Genomic DNA, 16839 nt, shown 5'->3' with positions numbered 1-16839 from the left:
TATATACTGGTATATAGATTAAAGGTAAAATCTGAAAAAAAACTGTTTTCTCGACTAACATTAAGAGTTATTGACTTTTAAATAGCATGACTTGTGCCAAGTATTTTGGTTTGTAACCTTGTAACCAGTCTTTTGTAAATATTCCAAAAGATGCAAATATGGTGTTTCAGCTGTAAGTATTTATTTTTTGTATGTACTTTTAAAATACACATATGTTTGTATTTATTTTCTGTGAATGTGTGATTTATTATTCATGCACTTGCTGAATTTTGTTCTGCAGAGAATCAGATGCCATTTGGACCCCGAGTATGCAGAGTCCAGCATGAGTGAGACAATCAAAGACGAGGCTGCATTTGAGGACAAGATGGTGGACGTCATGGTGCTGGAGGATCCACAGAACATGTACCAAGCTCTGGATAAGTCAGTAAACCAATCTCTTATTAAAACCCTCAATTTAACTCTGAGGATAACCAAACTGCTTTACTTTTTTCTGTCTTCTTCCTGAAAGCCTTGAAACGTCTTCCCTGCTGCAAGCCTCCAGTAACCTGGAGGCCACCCGCATTCAGATGTACAAAGACCTGATGTCCTGCTTGCTAGGGGGGCTGCGGTCACGGGCCCAGATCAGCGCCCAGGCCCAGCAGAGGCTGCTCAGTGTGGTTCACGGGCAGCTGCTCGGAATGGAGGGCCGCCTGAAGGAGGAACGTGGCGCCCGCATGGCTGCCCTGGCCGGACGGTGCAACCTGGAAACGCACGAAGAGATGGAGGCGGAGCATCAGGAGCAAGCAGCTGAAAAGGCCCAGGTCGAGAGACTTCGTCAGCACGCGGACCAGCAGGTGGTGAGAACGTGTTTCGGTCGGAAGAAGTGCCCTTAAAATGACCCCGTTCGCTGACCTTTCGTCTGTGACGTTCCCAGGAGTTTCTCCAATGCAGCCGCCTCCTGGAGAAGCTACACAAGCAGAGCCAGAGTCACCTTCGCCGCGTCCTCTTGGTCCGGCATGAAGATGCTTCAGCGAAAGTCCAGAGAGAGATCATCGAGTGGCGGCGGGTGGAGCTGCACAAGATCTTCTCAGAAGAGCTGGAGGAGGCCATGAGGATGGGCGAGTTGGAGAAGAGCACAGCAAAGAGACTGCAGCATGAGTACTTCGCTTGTCAGGTGAACATCATGTTAGCAATCGATTATTCTATTGATTATGCTGACGATTAGTCAACCTTCTGCAGATTTTTCATTTAACAACTTAAGCTTATTTTATGCAAGTTAAGAAACGTATTACAAAATACAAATGGAGAGTTAATTCAACTCCTTTTCCTCCTTTTTTAATTGTCGATTTCTACAATCAGATTCATCACGATGAATCTGATTGCTTCAGCCCTACACTTTGAGTTTCGTAAGCATTTTGCCTCTCGTGAAATGGCAATTGAACATGAATATGTTATGAACCTGGGATCCATTAGGAAGCTTTCTTTATATTCAATTTTTTTTTAAACAGTAAAAATTTGAATGAAAACAATCAGGAATTTAAAAACATGAAGAAAAAAAGTCTCCACCAGGGCATGGCACCGCAAATTCACAGATTTCTGAATCTTTGTGAGATGGCTTCAAAATTGTACAGAAGAAGAAACCATGGATGTATATCACATTTACAAAATGTTATTTTATTAATTCATTGCAGAATTATGTAACTTTCTGACCAGGATCAGCTGGAGGAAGTGCTGGATGTGGTTGTTGCCAATCAGCGGTACGTCCTGGCTGAACGCAGCGCTCAGAGGAAGTTCCTGGTGCACAGCCTGCACAGCCTGGAGGACCTGATCTCCGAAACGTTCTCCAGCGCCTCCAGCAACCTGGACAGCTGGTTCTCCCACATCAAGAGGTCGGCACCGCAGCCCATTCATCCCCTGTCCCGTTAACACCAGCATGTTCACTCAACACAACGTTCAGATACTTCTCAAATCAACCAACATGACATTTGAGCGAATGTCATCATTTTTATACTTAGAGTTGCAAAGACGCCCACAACTTGTTTCATTAGAGAGCCGATGAAACTCCTGGAAATCCTTTTCTGTCGTATTTTGCATTTACTTGTGTCCCACACAACAGTTGTGTCATCTCTAACATGTATCGTAGAATCCTTACTTTCTACCGTACATTAAAATCACTGTGGATCGCTGACATTATTTGAAGTTGTTGCTTGCATTGACCACCAGGGGGAGCGCTGTACCTTCAGAGCAGCTGGACCAGCTGCAAGAAAAGGCCCAGAAAGACGTCGTCATGGTGAGGCAAAGACTGGATGAGACCCTGAACCAGGAGAAGAGAGCGATGCACTGTGGACTGATCAATAAGAGGAGAGAGCTCATCTCGAACATGGTGAGGAGATGAAATGAAGTTACTTCATTAAGTCAGTTCGTTCTGGCACAGACAGGGAGACCGGTCGTTAAAAAAAACGTTTCTAAACTAAAATTGCATTGTTAGTAATCTCCCCGTTTCCTCCTTTCCAGTTGAGGGTCCACAAGCAGAGACAGAGGGATTTGTCCAGCATCACCAAAAGTCTGGAAGAGAAGATGGACGAAGTGCACCATCTGCAGTGTTGGCAGAACTTACTGACCGCTCACAGCCTGGAGCTTGCAGAGCTCATCAACAGTCTGGATGAGGAGGCTGCTGCCGACATCCGCAAGGTGCCCCTCCGACAGCCGACGGCGTGATATAATCGAGCTGGATGCTGAAATATGAACCTCTGTGGTTCATCTTCTGCTTTCTCTTTAGGTGACAATGCGAGGGATCCAGGGAGTGATGGCTGATGTGAAAGCCATCCAGCCTGCCGCGGCTCAGGCCGTGCTGACACTGCTGCCGCCGGGTGCCAAACACCCCGTGCTGCAGGTGGAACCCGAGGCGGGGCCTGGCAAGTCTGCTGGGCAAGGGGGCGGTACTCTTCTGCAGGGCCAGGAGAGGCTTCATCAGGAAGGCAAGGCGGCGCTGCGCACCCTCAGCTGCACCAGGCAGTCTCTGCAGGAAGGCATGGAGCAGGAGCTGCAGGAACAGAAGGAGCTCAGGGCTCACTGGAGAGATTTCTTTCGGTCAGCAATGCGATAACATGCGTCATGAAATCCAAATATAGGAAAAGCTGCATTAAAGGAAGTAAAGAAGAGCATTATTTTGTAGGAGTGCACTGATTTGTCGGTGCCAATTCCCTTAATTTTGGGAGATTGGTGATCGGTTGATAATTACATGTGAAGCCGATCTTATTCCCCGATCTCATCAACCTCGGCAAGGTCTAAAAATTAACTATTAGCCCCGCCCACCAGGCCATGCCAGTTGGTAATCAGCGATCGGCCAGAAAACTGCAATCAGTGCAACCCGAGTGTTTTGTTTGATAGATTTTCCATTGTCACAATCTGAATCCCTGTTTTCCACATTGCATGTTGAGAAATTCTCCAGTAACTACTGAAGGGGCTGAAACTAGATGATTGACTGGCTAAAACAATGAATAATGGAAATATCATTATTTGCCATTATTCAGCTCAGTTGTCAAGAAAGCTCTTACCTTGTATGTATAAAGTTTCCTGTTCATTTCCAACTTTCCCACTTAGGTGTCTGTGTTCGTCTCAGCTGACGCTGTCTGAGGACGACCGGCTCAGGATGAAGCTGGAGTTTCAGAAGAGTCTGTCTGTAATAGACCGCTGTCTGGTGCTTCCCCACGCCGTCTCCAGAACTAAACTCCATGCTGCTCTGGCTGAATGGAGAGCAAAGAGCGAAGAGGAGATGGTGAATAGATAATCACATATTACAGATATCAGTTTATTCGCTTCTACAGACCCAGTTAAAAATCGTTGACTCTAGTGACCTCTGTTTTCTCAAAATATAAAATCAAACAAGTGTGCCCAACACGTTTCAGTGTCTTAGAGACAGAGGACTTAAAAAAAACTTTAAGGAATGTGACAAATAAATAGCACGAGTTAGTGTTTCTGAAAGACAAAAAGTTTTTTGAGTCTGGATTTCCAACCAGAAATTATACTTTCATCCAGAGTGAAACAGATGTAGAGTTTGTAGAAGCTCCCTATAAAAATCTCTTTTGGAAAACATGAAACAGATTTTTTTTGTTTTAACTTGACAAAGATAAACTACAATAATTGAATGTGTGCAAAGCCACAGAATAAAAGTTTGGAGTAAACAACTCCATCACCAAGATCTGATTGCTTAAGCAACGAAAGTGGGTGAAATTCTAACAGATTCTCTCCAAATTTGGTCCTTCATGGTTCCCCCGCCTTCAGTAAACAATGATGTAGATCATTAGATTTTTTTCCTTGTGTCTGAGCCAAATGAAGCAGAGAACATTTAACTGCAGCTGTTTGTATACCACTATTTCAACATCCCTTTATGTCCACCATGTGTGTGACAGGAACTTGCAGTGAACATTTAGGGTCATATAAGTTGTTGTGGGTGAACTACTAAATGGACTGATAGGGTTTAAGTGATGTCCTCTGCAGGGAAATGCAGTACAAGAAAAAACTTATTGTGTGAAGAAAAGCAAGTCTTGTGCAGTTCCTGCATGGCTCACTAAAATAAAGCATTTTAGTGACAAGGTTGTTTGGAGAAATAAGAGTCCTGGAGCAACAACGCTGATCGGAACTCGGGCAGAAACTATAATGTGCACCTTAATGTCGTAGTTTTCTTACATTTAAATTTCTATAGTCCTTTTCGTTAGCTGTAACTTCCAAACTCAACTATATATATCCAATTATTCCTCGATATTTTCCATTAAACCACATCACTTGGACTACATGAAAAGACGATTCTGGCTCATGCTGCTTTAAATACATGAGGAATGGTGAGCGGTGTACGCTGGGAGCACAAGACAGCTGCAGCCTATTAGAACATGGCTTCTGGATGACTCCATGTAGTTAAGAAATTAGACGTGACTTATAGGGTGGTTTCATTTCTAATCACAACATAACCCTCTACCTGGAGTTGTTTCACAACAATACTTGTGGTTTCTGTTGGGGTTTTTGTTTTATTATTTTTAGGAAAATATGCAATCCAAGGGGAAAAGCACAGAGGCCAGAAAGAAAGCAGATACATCTGAGGTGGTGCGTTTCCAAAAACGGCTCCAGGACAGGATTGATCTGTTTGAGAAAGAAAGGCAGATGGAGAACAGTGTTATGAACAAGGTAGTGTTTGATTCCTTTCCAGGCACTTTTACAACTAGTCCAGTCGGAGTTAACATTTTTCAATAAATTCTCTATAATCAAACCAGCCCATGAAATTCATTGTTTGGGATTTTTGGCAGGTGATGGAGGAGATGCAGAGGGAGAGGGAAGACTATCTGCTCTGTCAGGCAGACAACCTGGCAATGCAGATGGCTACAATCGTCTTCCAGAAGGCTGAGCGCTGGACCAGAGTGCTGGAGACGTCCAAGGCCATGGTCACCCTGCAAAGCCAGCTCATCCAACAGCTCCGGGAGAGAAATATCTCAGAACTGCAGGATGTGGCTCAGAGTATACACAGCCACTGCTTGGTAGGTAGATCTTGTCTCGAGAATCGTCCATTGTCTCTTCGTATGCCTTTTAAACTGAAGGGGGTTTTTTAATTTTTGCAAATCTTGCAAAAAGAGCCTAGAAGAAGCAGAACAGCAGCTTCAGTCGGAGAGGACAGAGCTGGACAGGCTGGGTGTACCGTCACACAAGATCCAGACCGTCTTTGAGGGAGAGGAGGCCAGAGAGGAAGATGACGTGTTCGAGGTCCAGCCCGACTGCAGCATGACGTCCATCCTTCAGGACGCGCTTCACAAGTCTGAGCAGGTTGTTGCTTTGACGTTTGAAAGGTGAGCCATCGAGCTAAAACTTCTAAATGTCTTTCACCCCCCACCCCCCAAACTGCAACAAATAAACTTACGTTAAACACACCCAGTCTGTACGCCTCATTAAGCTCTTCTTCTCTAAACTTTACAGTGGACTTGGTTTTGTAAGGCAAATACCGTTCCCCTAGTAACTATCAAAATCCATCTGGTTCTTTTATCAGGACTGAAAACATTCATCTTTTAGAGTAGCTTACTCAGGAAGTTTTGGTTTTAATTATTCACTTGTTTTAAATTAGCATTCAACTGTCTGTGTATTTTTTCCCCTTTATTTTTATGTTTAAAAAATGTATCTTACTGGTTTCCTTGTGATTGGATGTTTTTATAGAAACAATGTTTGATAAAACGGTTTAGGGGTCAACTGAGGCTTTAGACATTCCCGGTGTTGAAACTGTTCTTCTCTTCAGGTTTCAAGAGATTTCCACCAGCAATCAAGTCAAGGAAGAATTAAAAGAACAAATCGAGCTCAAAAGGCTTTACTCAAACTGTGACCAGGTCGGACTTTATTCCCTGTTAATTTCTATACCAAATACACGGTGGAAATCCTGCCGACGGTTAACAGAGCGTAAAGAGAGTCTGTACTTGGCAGGACCTGGAGTTCGCCTCCCAGCTGGTGAAGCAGAGTCGCGTCTCCAACGACGTTCTCCTGGAGGTCCTGCGTCTCCTCCTCCCAAGTCTGCCTGAGAGTGAGCTTCTCTCGCTCAGCGACGCGCTCTGCCGCAAACGACGTCCCGCTTCTGCTTTTGCAGAGCAAGAGCGCTCCGGGTAAGGAGAGAGTCCGTGGTTTATTATCTGGCAAAGATGACCAAAGCCTCGTTTGGGTCACCTCCTTTAAGGATTTACTGTATTGGGTCGCATGATGAGAACAGGTTTGATTTATAGTGAGTGGTTAAAAAAAAAAAACTTTTTAGATTTTTTCTGGCAATCTGATATGATTAGACAACTCCAGAGAAATTCTTTGTTTTTCTCCCTTAAGAACAACCTTTGCTCACCAAATCTATGTCTACGTCTGTGTTGCGTGTCACAAACAGAAACCATTCTGTCAATTTAAACAGAAACTCCAAACATTTTAACTTTCTTTCACATCAGTCAGTGCCTTTTGAAAGTAGTCTTACTTATCAGAACCCGTCTCAGATGACATCTAACCAGTTAAATCTCTCCGCTTGATTGTTTGTTTTTGAGGTTGTTTTTTTTTTTTTTTTAATAAACTTTTTCAGGGTTGGCAAGAGGGTGTTAAACTGGGTTAGTGTACACGTTAACACACTGAACCTCCTGGAATGAATTTAAAATCATCAACTTATTTTATTCTTTGATGGAAAGTGGGTAGAAGTGTTTTCTTTTGCTTTCTCTACACCGAAAAAGTGTGAAGACCACCAGTTCATGGCTCTACACCTGTATCTAGAGACTTTTGTTGATCATTTCTTGAGGAATATTTGTTAAGAATGGATTGAAATTAACAACTGTTGGAACTGTTTTCAGTTGGAAGACTGAAAAAAGAAAATTAAGTCCAAAATATGTGGACAATATGACCTTAATTTTGAAAAATATAATGATATGATAATGAAGTTCTGGAGGTTGTTATTCAGCAACTCAGAACTGTCTTGCTGCAAACACAGGTTGTACCAGTATTACTTTAAGTTAACAAAAGCAATATAGGGCAGTGAATGATCTTCTGCTTAACCCAGAAAATAATCAGTTTTGCTTCAGTAGCCTTTGGAGTATTTCTCTAATTTCATAAAAAGTCATTTTACCATCTTCTAAAACAAAAACAAATGGTTATCATTCATAAACTGAGTCTTATCTGGAGGCCTTGTCAAACGAACATGATATAAAATTAACGAAGCATATTGTAATGTTTAAACTGCATGAGAAATCTGTGGAGGAGTTTAAAGCAGTTTTCCTACTGAAAACAGAGCCAGTTGTTTCTTTCAGCCCTTTTGGTGACCAACAAATTAGCACAAGCTAGCACACATCTTTGGATGAATCAGCTGCTTCGTGTTGCTTCTGTTCCTAGCAAATTCGTTAAAATAGTTTTCTAATGGAAGCTTGTTGAAGCACAACAATCTCCAAGTGAGATCTTTAATTTATATAACTTCACCGCAGTCTGCTTCCCCTGAACTAAGATGAAGAGATAAACGATTTTACTTTTCATTTCGCTTCCCTCTCTTATCCTAATAGCCTGGAACACTGTTTTCTGTCTCCTGCTGCGTTTGGCTCGCCTTGCTGACGAGGAATGCCTCCAGCAGGAGGTTGCTTAGTAATCCAACAGAAAATATTGTGTCTGGAAAGCCACGCAGTGTCGTTTTCCCTTTCAAGGTCTTTCTTCTTTTCAAAGTTTTACATAAAAATCGTCTTTTCTTTTATACTCCTGCTAAAGAGAGATGACGTGATCAGTAGGGTTCAGAACCGAGTGAGAAAGATGTACAAGAAATCAAGAAGAGATCCAGATGGTGTCACATTATGACATGTGCTGATCCCCCTGCTGAATCAAACTGAAATTAGGTTGTATTTAAATTTTCTTTGCTCAGATTAAAACTGATTGGCAAAACTTGCGTAAATGCTTTTAAAAATTGACTCTAACCCGGGATAAACTGTGCTAACTTAGCATTTCTAACTTAGCATTTGTTTACATCACTCTTCCTCTTATACATGTAGATTGCTTAGCATCAACTTAAAAGTTTGGTTGCAGCTCCTTTGACATGACGAATGATATCTGACAACTTCATTTGTGTCCCATTCCAACTCAAAATACTCTACGTTCCTTGAAGCCCAACACAGTTCAGTCAGTCTGCACTCAGTTACTTTTTTTATTTCATCTTTCAAGAAGGTGAAGTAGAAAAATCTACTGTTTCAAATCAAATTAAGTTTCAAAATATTAAATTCAGCTGTGTTTTAGTGACAATCATTTCCAAACCAGCACATGGATTTCAACTTATGCTGATTCAGATTTATTTATTTTTTTATTTTTTTTATTATTCCCGTTGACTCGTTCAGATTGAATCTGAGCAATGCAAATGTTCTCTGTGAGAAGAGAAGTTATATTGTTTCATAATCTGCTTTAAAATCCCCCAAAACGTTCTCCCTGACCTGCTTGCTGTGCTCCTTGGTCTTCTCAATGCTGCTTGTTCACTAATGTTCCCTGAACAACCCGCGAAGCCTTCAGAGAACAGCTGCATTTAAGATGAGGTTAAATCCCTCACAGGTTGAATCTGTTTACTAGTTAGTCTGATTCATGAAGACAGTCTGTTGCAGTGATTTTCACATGAGAGCCCAATAAAATACTTTTATTCCACTGGGCCGTGGACAAGAAAAGCTTCACTCATGTCTTCTTTTATGCTCTCAGAGTTTGAGTTTTGCATCATGCAGTTCACGCCTCACTCTAGCAGTGTGAAGCGAACTGAATGTTTTTACTTTATTAAGAGGCCTACCCCGAAGTCATCTCTGAATGAGAACACTGCTTTGTGGGGAGGGTGGGGGGAAGGCGTCTGTCGGTAGAGACGTGACTTTACGGTTCTTTGGTCTGAAGCCATTGAGTTGCTTTAAGACGACAATGCTTTTTTCCGCAGCTGTGCCGGGGAGCAGAACAGAGCCGTTCCTGTCAGGCTGAGAGAAATTGCGGTGCGGAAAACCATCGTTAATACGCCAAATGGCGCTGTGGAAAGAGAGAGGTGGGTTCAGCACGTTTCTGTGATCATCAGCTTTGCTTTTAAATGCAGGCCTGATGTTCAGCTACCGCAGAGAATAACTTATGGATCGGTGGTTCGCCAACATCATCGACAAATCCCAAATTAAAGTGAAACACGGCTTTGATCAGAGGAATGTTTGTGGCTTGGCGCCAGTGGCCGCAAAGGCATGAGGTAAGCACAGAAACACTCCGACCCAGCTAACAGCAGCTCCTTTGTCTTCCAACTCTGTCAGGCTGGAGGAAAAGAGGCGGAGCGCGGTGGAAAAGCTGCTCCCTAGATCCCATCTCCTGCGTCCCAGAGATGACAGACTGTCGTCGCTAGCTAACGACAGAGGCGCGCAGGATGTTTTGACGCCAGCCGCGCTCGTTCCGCAGCTGCGGAGCGACACGGCGGAGGAAACGGCGCACTGCCTTGCAGGGGAAAGCGTGACCTCAGATTGCGGTGCAGCGGGCAGCCTTGCCTCCGGAGAACGCTTGTTTGTGTTTCGGGATCCACCTGAATCCAGCAACTCTGTTGTCGTCCCAGAAAGGAAAAAGAAGAGGAATTTTCTCAATTTCAAGAAAGGCTCAGTTGCTCCTGCAACCTGAGGCGAACACAGTGCCTTTTCTAATGTTTATGTTGTAAAAACATGTATAGAAAAAGTCACCAATAAATTCATAGTTTTACTTTGGAGCTGAAAGAGCATATTTTTGTACTTTTCATCATGTATGCAGCATCTGGCTTTGTTTCAATTAAAGGCAGCTGACGTTTTACGCTTTATGTCATTTATTTGCATTAGACACTGGAACATTTCAGAAAGTGTTCATTTAGTTCAGTAATGCAGTTCAAACAGTGACGCTTGTAGATATGGATTTGGTATAAACAGTCATGGAACTAAATAGCCTTGCTGGAAATATTACAATCTCCAGTTTTGACTTTTGTTTCTTAAAACATATTCTCTACCTCTTATCTCCTTCGCTGAACTATGTCTCGTTTTCTGCATGGACTGTACTCCATAGTCTGCATTAACGAACCAGAACAGTCGGCGACTTAAAAAAAAATATTGGATCTGCTCATTGCAGAGTAAGATTAACTCATTTCTACAGCCTCTGTGATTTCCTTTCCAGCAGTCAATCTGTTTTCTCTTTCCCTGCCGAGCCTTCCAGTTCTTCCACGTCATCCTCATTTTTCTTTCTTTCTTTTTTTTTTTAAACTCCCTCTCCATCCTTAAAAGTGGAGGCAGTCGTTCTCTCTGCAGCCTTCTTGTTGAACTCCCCCGTACAGGCAGCCGGACCTCTCTGGAGCTGACAGACATGAGGCTGGGACTGACGGCTCTCCTCTGCTTCTTCAGCGTCGTGCTTCAGTGCGACTGCACTCCTGCGACCTGCTACTCCAGAGCGCTTAGCCTGAGCAAAGAGATCATGACCCTGCTGGACAAGATCCACATTTTCTACCGTACCGTAAGAGCGCTTTACTGCAGCAGTGTTCATGTTAGACCTCAGGCTTTGACTTTGTCTAATTCTTAATTGCTGTGTTGTTTGGTTTGTAGAAAGCGTGTGCTGAAGTTCTACCTGTCATCCACATTGATGTCCATGTAAGTTGGAAGAACATCTATAGAGGAAACCCGTGTTTTTTTTTTTTGTCGTTGTTTTTGTACGTATAGCATTATGGGTTGTTTCAGGTGAACATGATTGATTGTCAGATGAGACGTACGTTCAATTAAACTGTTTGGTTGTTTGCATCAAGGTTAAAACACCTAACTAAATGAAGATGTTTGTAGTTCAAAAACATACCATTATCTCTCTAGAACGCATGCATCACCAACAAACTGCGTGACTTTCTCTACGTGGTGCTGAACCATCCCAGCCAGAGCTGCAGGGAGAAGCCCAGAATGGTCGTGTTGAAGCGGAAAACCCAGAACCTGTACAGCATCATCACCAGAATCTGTTACCGAGTGAGAGCCTCTCAGCTGTGTTTTCCCTACTTTTTAGCCGGAGCAGCTCGACCAAACGTAAACTTGCGTTTTTTTTCTGCTGTTTCGTCGTAGGACCTGGTGTTTTTCACAGACGACTGTGAGGCCATCGACACCGGACGCAGCAGCCCAAACCTGGCTGAAGACAGACTGCAGCTGCTGCAAGAGGACAGATGAGACGGCTCGCACTCATTCACACAGACATATACCTTCGTAAAAAAATCTATTGTATCCAAATGTAGAGCAGCAAAAGCAAGCATATAACACCGAAGACGAGGCTGTTTGAACGTCCTGCATGTTCGCTGGCTGAGGGCCGGGCGACCGGCTGCATGTCGGGGGGGACACGTGTGGTCACATTCCAGCAGCAAGCGGAGAACTTTCCACAGGAAATTAGCTGAATACCAGCCATGCCGATGAAAACCTTCAAATAATAAACCAGTACAAGGTGCTTGTGTGTGCAGCGTTGACCTCTGCTTCTTTACCGGGGCTGATCAAAGGTTTGTGTGGAATAGGCTGTGTTACTGGGAGCTTCACAGTAACACAGCTGCGATGTTTACAGGGTGGCCTCCTGCAAACATTTGAGGGCTTCGACATGGACGCCGAACATGTTGGAGAACAAATGGAGTTTCTTTCCTCTTTCTTGTACTGTTTGTATCTCTCTGAATGTTCTTGAATAGATTTAGCATCTAAGGAGCTGTGATGTTTCTGCTACTTTGTTATTGTGAATAAGAAGTGCAACGACCTTTCACATAAACATGTATACACTCGCAATCAGTAGAGGTTGTTATTCTTTTTCAAGTAATTAAAAAAAAGTTATTTTCCGACCAGTTTCCATGTCCGTGCGTTCTTTCCATCGTTCATGCCTAGGTGGGCCCCATATGGGGAAAAGGAGGGCAGACCAGATGGGTCCCATATGGGTTTGTCCGCGGGTTCCACGGTGGCCCCACATAGGTTTGCCCATGTAGGGCCACAGCCCACATGGGCCCTACATGGTGGTGGGCCCACATGGGTTTGCCCATTTAGGGGGCCCTAAATGGGCAAACCTAGGCATGCTGGCAGGGGGGGGGATCTCTAAAGTACACACCTCCATTAAAATGTGATGTTTTTGTTATGTAAAACAAAATCTCACACATAAATCACTTCAAAACAAACAAATTGATTCAGACTCAGTAGCTGTACGCCAGAGACTTGTGGGATGTAGCTCCTATTTTTGCTGCCAAAATGTTTGGCACAAAAGGAGAAAATTATAAAACAGCACAGAATCAAAATGACCAACTCTCATCTGATACGCAAACAATTAAAAATAACTACATTTATAACTCAGTGTTTACTTTATTGCTCCCTCAGCTGAGTTAGTTACTTTTCATACCCCTTTGTATTTGTGCCAGTCACTACGACATCACCCACTAGCATGCGCTACAATTTATGCTAATTTTAGCTCAGAGATAAAGAGTTTTCACTGAAGTTTCCTGATAATGCGCTGGTTTGTGTACTGAGCTAAAGTGCAAGAATAAAAGGTTTTCTCGCCAGGATATTGTCCAAATTGTTGTATCAGGTCCCCGAGAGATGATTTCTCCACACTAAGAAAACAGCAGATTTCTCCTTGGATTTTTTTTTTCTAAAATAGCTGCTGTGTTTATCTTCTTTAGCTCATGAGTGTTTTATTCATCAGCTCACTCAGGGGCTTGTGGTCAACCAATAAGTGGAGCGGACTGGTTAAGGTGTAGGTGTAAATCAGGTTTTGGTGCACAGAAGATCAAATTCTCCTTTGGAAAATGTGAAACCAATGAAAGAAACAGCAAAAGGCGTTTGGTTTGACAAAATAGTTCAAGGAGATTTTCTGTTGTTTACATTTGAGGAACATGTTGCTCTGGCAAGAACGTGAGAGCTGTGTTAAAATGCCGGCGACAAATCAGTCAGATTGCATTTATTCTTCCTGTCTTTGAATAAACAGTGGAAAAACCAATGAATTAACACTAAATGATGTAAATGATAGGTTTAACCAGGGGCTGGTTTAAACAAACACAAGCATGGTTGCATCTGCAATTTTGTGAACAGGGGCCATTAAAATCTCATCAAAACCTTCTTAAGTGTAACAGCTCTTTTTTTTTATTTTGCTTTTAAATCATCTGGTTGTAAAAGGTACCCAGTGATCCAAAATAGACTAACTTTAGCAGGCACGTGCAGAGGGGGTGGCTGGGGGTGCTTGAGCACCTGCCCTTTTTGCTCCTTGCCCCCAAGTGCCCTTTTGGTCAATTTTTATTTATTTATTGTATTATTATTTTCTAAGCACTCTTGTGACACATAACATGTACTAAAATTATTATTATTTTATTTTATTTTTTTGTCCAACAAAAAACGCCCTCTGGTCACCTTGTTACCTTTGACCTTTTTGCACGTGACGCATGACGCAGTTGCCTCTCGCGCAGTGAGTTAAAACCTGATCGGCACATGGCCTCCTTTTGAGCAATATGGCTGAAAATAACATGCCCAAAATGAATTGAATGTATCTCAAGAACTACAGAGTTTATTTTAATTGTTTTGGTATCAAAACAAAGGCAAGACCCTAGGGAACATGTTACAACTCTAAAAACCATCCTGCCTGTTACTGAGGAAAGTGTATTAATATGATAAACAGCAGAAATTAAGAAAAAAATCAATTTCCGCCTAAAAAAAACCACTTCAATCTATGAATGCTCCTTTCAAAACATGCAGTGAAAGCCAAAAAAAGTAGCAACAACAGTACACAATCTGACCTTTTACTGTGCCAAGTTTCATGAAAAAAAAGTTAATCATATGAGTTTTAGAGAGGTACTACTAGATAAAAATCTAGGCGGACCTTCCAAATGAGCCATTTTGGCACAATTTGTGCCATTTGAACTTTCTTAGTTTTTATTTCTGTAGGGTCTGTTTTAATCATTTATTCTTTTCATATAATAAATTATTATTTATCATAAATAAGTAATTACATCTAATAATTGTTTTTGGGGGTTCTTTTGAAAAATCCACATTGCATTCATTCATAAAAAGAGAAAAAAAATAGACAAATTGTAATAGACTGAAAATGGACCAGATTAACTCACAATAACACTTCAAATAGAATTATATAACAATGAAAATGCAAATAGCAATGAAAACTAAGTTGTCAAAATGATATGATCAAAGTAAAAACTAATATATCTCATAATTACATTACAATAGCTGCGCTCTGCGCTCTGTGCGTAAAACCTCCCAATTCCCCATTCATTTTTTCAAAACTACGCGGGGCAGTTTCTCGGGAACCCATTGGTCAATTTTGACGATTGACATGTCGTTCGAACCGTCAGAGCCAATAGAATCTGAGGGCGTTGACATTAATACGGAAACTAAAGTTATTCACCAATTACAGCTAAAAAAAGGCATGTGACGTAAATTGACCAATTTTCACCCGGCGTAACGTCAATCCCCATAAAACACGGAAATGCCTCTGCGCCTAACCAAAAACCATTTGAGATGTACTCAGGGAAAAGGGATTATCGGACCAGGTGGAAATATTTACTCTAATATGGATTATGACCACGAAACGGCAAAGGTAGGACTGGATTTTTGATTTTACCTTCGTGAAATGAGCTATTTCTGTTTGTCTTCTTTAGCTGCTGGTTCATTGAGTTTTGCACGTAGCGTGGTGACTCTAGTATTGTTAAAAACCTCAGAGCTTCGGCTTTACTCTGATTAATAGTTTTTGTACATCGGGCCTCCTTGCTCTTTTACTATTGCGTTTTTTACCGGGTGTGCCTCGTTAGCGTCTAATTGCGTTTCTTTTTATTAATCTGCTTAGTGTTCAATCTGGGTGTTGTTGAGGAAGAAAATATCGATCTTATCATTTAGAAGAGCTTTTTCCCTTTATGTGGATATGCAATATGCCTATATTGATAAATGTATAGCATGTGTTTTTAATTGATCTTGTTGCGGCAAGCGCCGAGGACCCAAATTTGGGTCCTCTAGCGACGGAGACGTTAAGGCGGCTAACTGGAGCTCAACGTAGCGAACGTTCCAGATTATGGTAAATAAAAAAAACCGTTTTTGGTGAATAAAGTGAAGTAGACTTGCTGCTTGTCAGATGACTGAAAACGTTGAAGTATCGTTTCTGCTTCAGCTCGGAGTCGCGGTTTAAGCAGAGAGGTTATGAAATACAACAGACACTGACAGGCCTCTGCGTCTGCCTTTCTCTGAAGAACTGCTGAGCAGGAGGAGACAGCCAGGTGAGGAGAAACTGTTCTTATCTATTGATTCAGTATTTTTATCATGCAGACATTAGGCTGTTGTTGGTGTGCTATAAGCTAGCTGCTAGCTAACGACTTTGCTAGCAAAGCTAGATAACTAAAAGCTTCTCCCCTGTTATCTTTAATGATATCAGTCATTCTTTAGTATTTATTATGCAATAAGGGCACATCCAAAACCGATCATCTCCATAATGGTTATATGTCCGATCTTCTAATTTCCTTTGCTGCATAATGTACATTTCATTTATTCTGGCGTTAGGTAAATGTATCTTGAAGGAAAATAACACTTAAATAAAAGTCCAACAAGGATATTCATTTAGAATTAAAAATAACTCACCCTGAATTACCATGATGGATGTAATGAATGTAATAAAAGTGACATTAATGAAGGGGAAAAAAACTCAACCCAGACTTTAAGTTTAGGGTCTGGTTCACAGAGTATGAAGTAAAAAACTTTTTCCCAATTATTCAATGGGGGAAAAAAAACTAACCTCAGTTAAATAAAATAAAACTGTAATCAAAACTTTTGGAATTGTAATGATTTCTTTTTTAAAAAACAAATCGTTTTGTTTAAAAAACTTTTTAATTAAATAACTAATTTTTGTCTTGTGAACATAAAAAGTTACTTGCCAAACAAACTTTTATTTGCACACATCAGAAATCTTTTATTGCGATTTTGGGCCCTGCCCACGACATCATGTGAGAATCACAAGCAAAACTTTGAGTCACAAACAAAACCTTTGAATATTAAGAAAAGATTTCTGACATGCGCAAATAAGTTTGTTTTGCAAAAAAAAAATTCACTTCATGAGACAAATGTGTGATTTAAATGTTTAAAAAAGTTTTTTAAGCAAAACTCAGTAGGCTTTTCTCATGGTGACATTCATTAACAATTAAATATTTGTTTTAGTTTTTTTCTTTTTTCTGCAGTTCCACGTTAAAGTTTGATGCAACTCTGCTTTCCTGGATGGACCGTCTTCATCTCCACTGCAAGTGCAGCAAACAGCCAGCTGTTTTATAGTGTAATTATGTAAATACAAAATATGTCTGGTGGTCTAGACATTTCTAGACATATCTTGCTAAATTGTGGTTTT

At 41.6% G+C, this 16839-nt stretch overlaps 2 protein-coding genes across 3 annotated transcripts in view; both read left to right on the top strand.

The window, feature by feature from the left end:
* Nucleotides 1-10282, top strand: part of LOC103464959 (limbin) — a 12993-nt gene extending 2711 nt beyond the window's left edge. The window contains exons 9-23 of one of the 2 annotated variants that reach the window (XM_008409396.2): nt 281-420; nt 509-833; nt 914-1153; nt 1693-1868; nt 2203-2362; nt 2494-2670; nt 2759-3069; nt 3583-3757; nt 5017-5160; nt 5280-5507; nt 5602-5813; nt 6254-6341; nt 6436-6611; nt 9413-9514; nt 9765-10282. In XM_008409396.2, the coding sequence (XP_008407618.1) occupies nt 281-420; nt 509-833; nt 914-1153; nt 1693-1868; nt 2203-2362; nt 2494-2670; nt 2759-3069; nt 3583-3757; nt 5017-5160; nt 5280-5507; nt 5602-5813; nt 6254-6341; nt 6436-6611; nt 9413-9514; nt 9765-10119 (3009 nt within the window). In that variant the 3' untranslated portion in view covers nt 10120-10282. Of the gene's footprint in view, nt 1-280; nt 421-508; nt 837-913; nt 1154-1692; nt 1869-2202; nt 2363-2493; nt 2671-2758; nt 3070-3582; nt 3758-5016; nt 5161-5279; nt 5508-5601; nt 5814-6253; nt 6342-6435; nt 6612-9412; nt 9515-9764 lie in introns of both variants that reach the window. The other variant, XM_008409395.2, reaches the window with a different exon arrangement.
* Nucleotides 10283-10382: 100 nt separating this feature from the next.
* Nucleotides 10383-12312, top strand: LOC103464960 (cytokine-like protein 1). Its single transcript, XM_008409398.2, has 4 exons — nt 10383-10971; nt 11061-11105; nt 11319-11465; nt 11559-12312. Exons 1-4 carry the CDS (start codon nt 10825-10827, stop codon nt 11658-11660), a joined length of 441 nt encoding a protein of 146 aa, XP_008407620.1. The 5' UTR covers nt 10383-10824; the 3' UTR covers nt 11661-12312.
* Nucleotides 12313-16839: the final 4527 nt, after the last annotated feature.

This window comes from Poecilia reticulata, linkage group LG5 (genome assembly GCF_000633615.1).
Source record: "Poecilia reticulata strain Guanapo linkage group LG5, Guppy_female_1.0+MT, whole genome shotgun sequence".
NCBI lineage: Eukaryota > Metazoa > Chordata > Actinopteri > Cyprinodontiformes > Poeciliidae > Poecilia > Poecilia reticulata.
The sequence above is the reverse complement of the archived record's forward strand: the minus strand, read 5'-3'. Positions and strand labels throughout refer to the sequence as shown.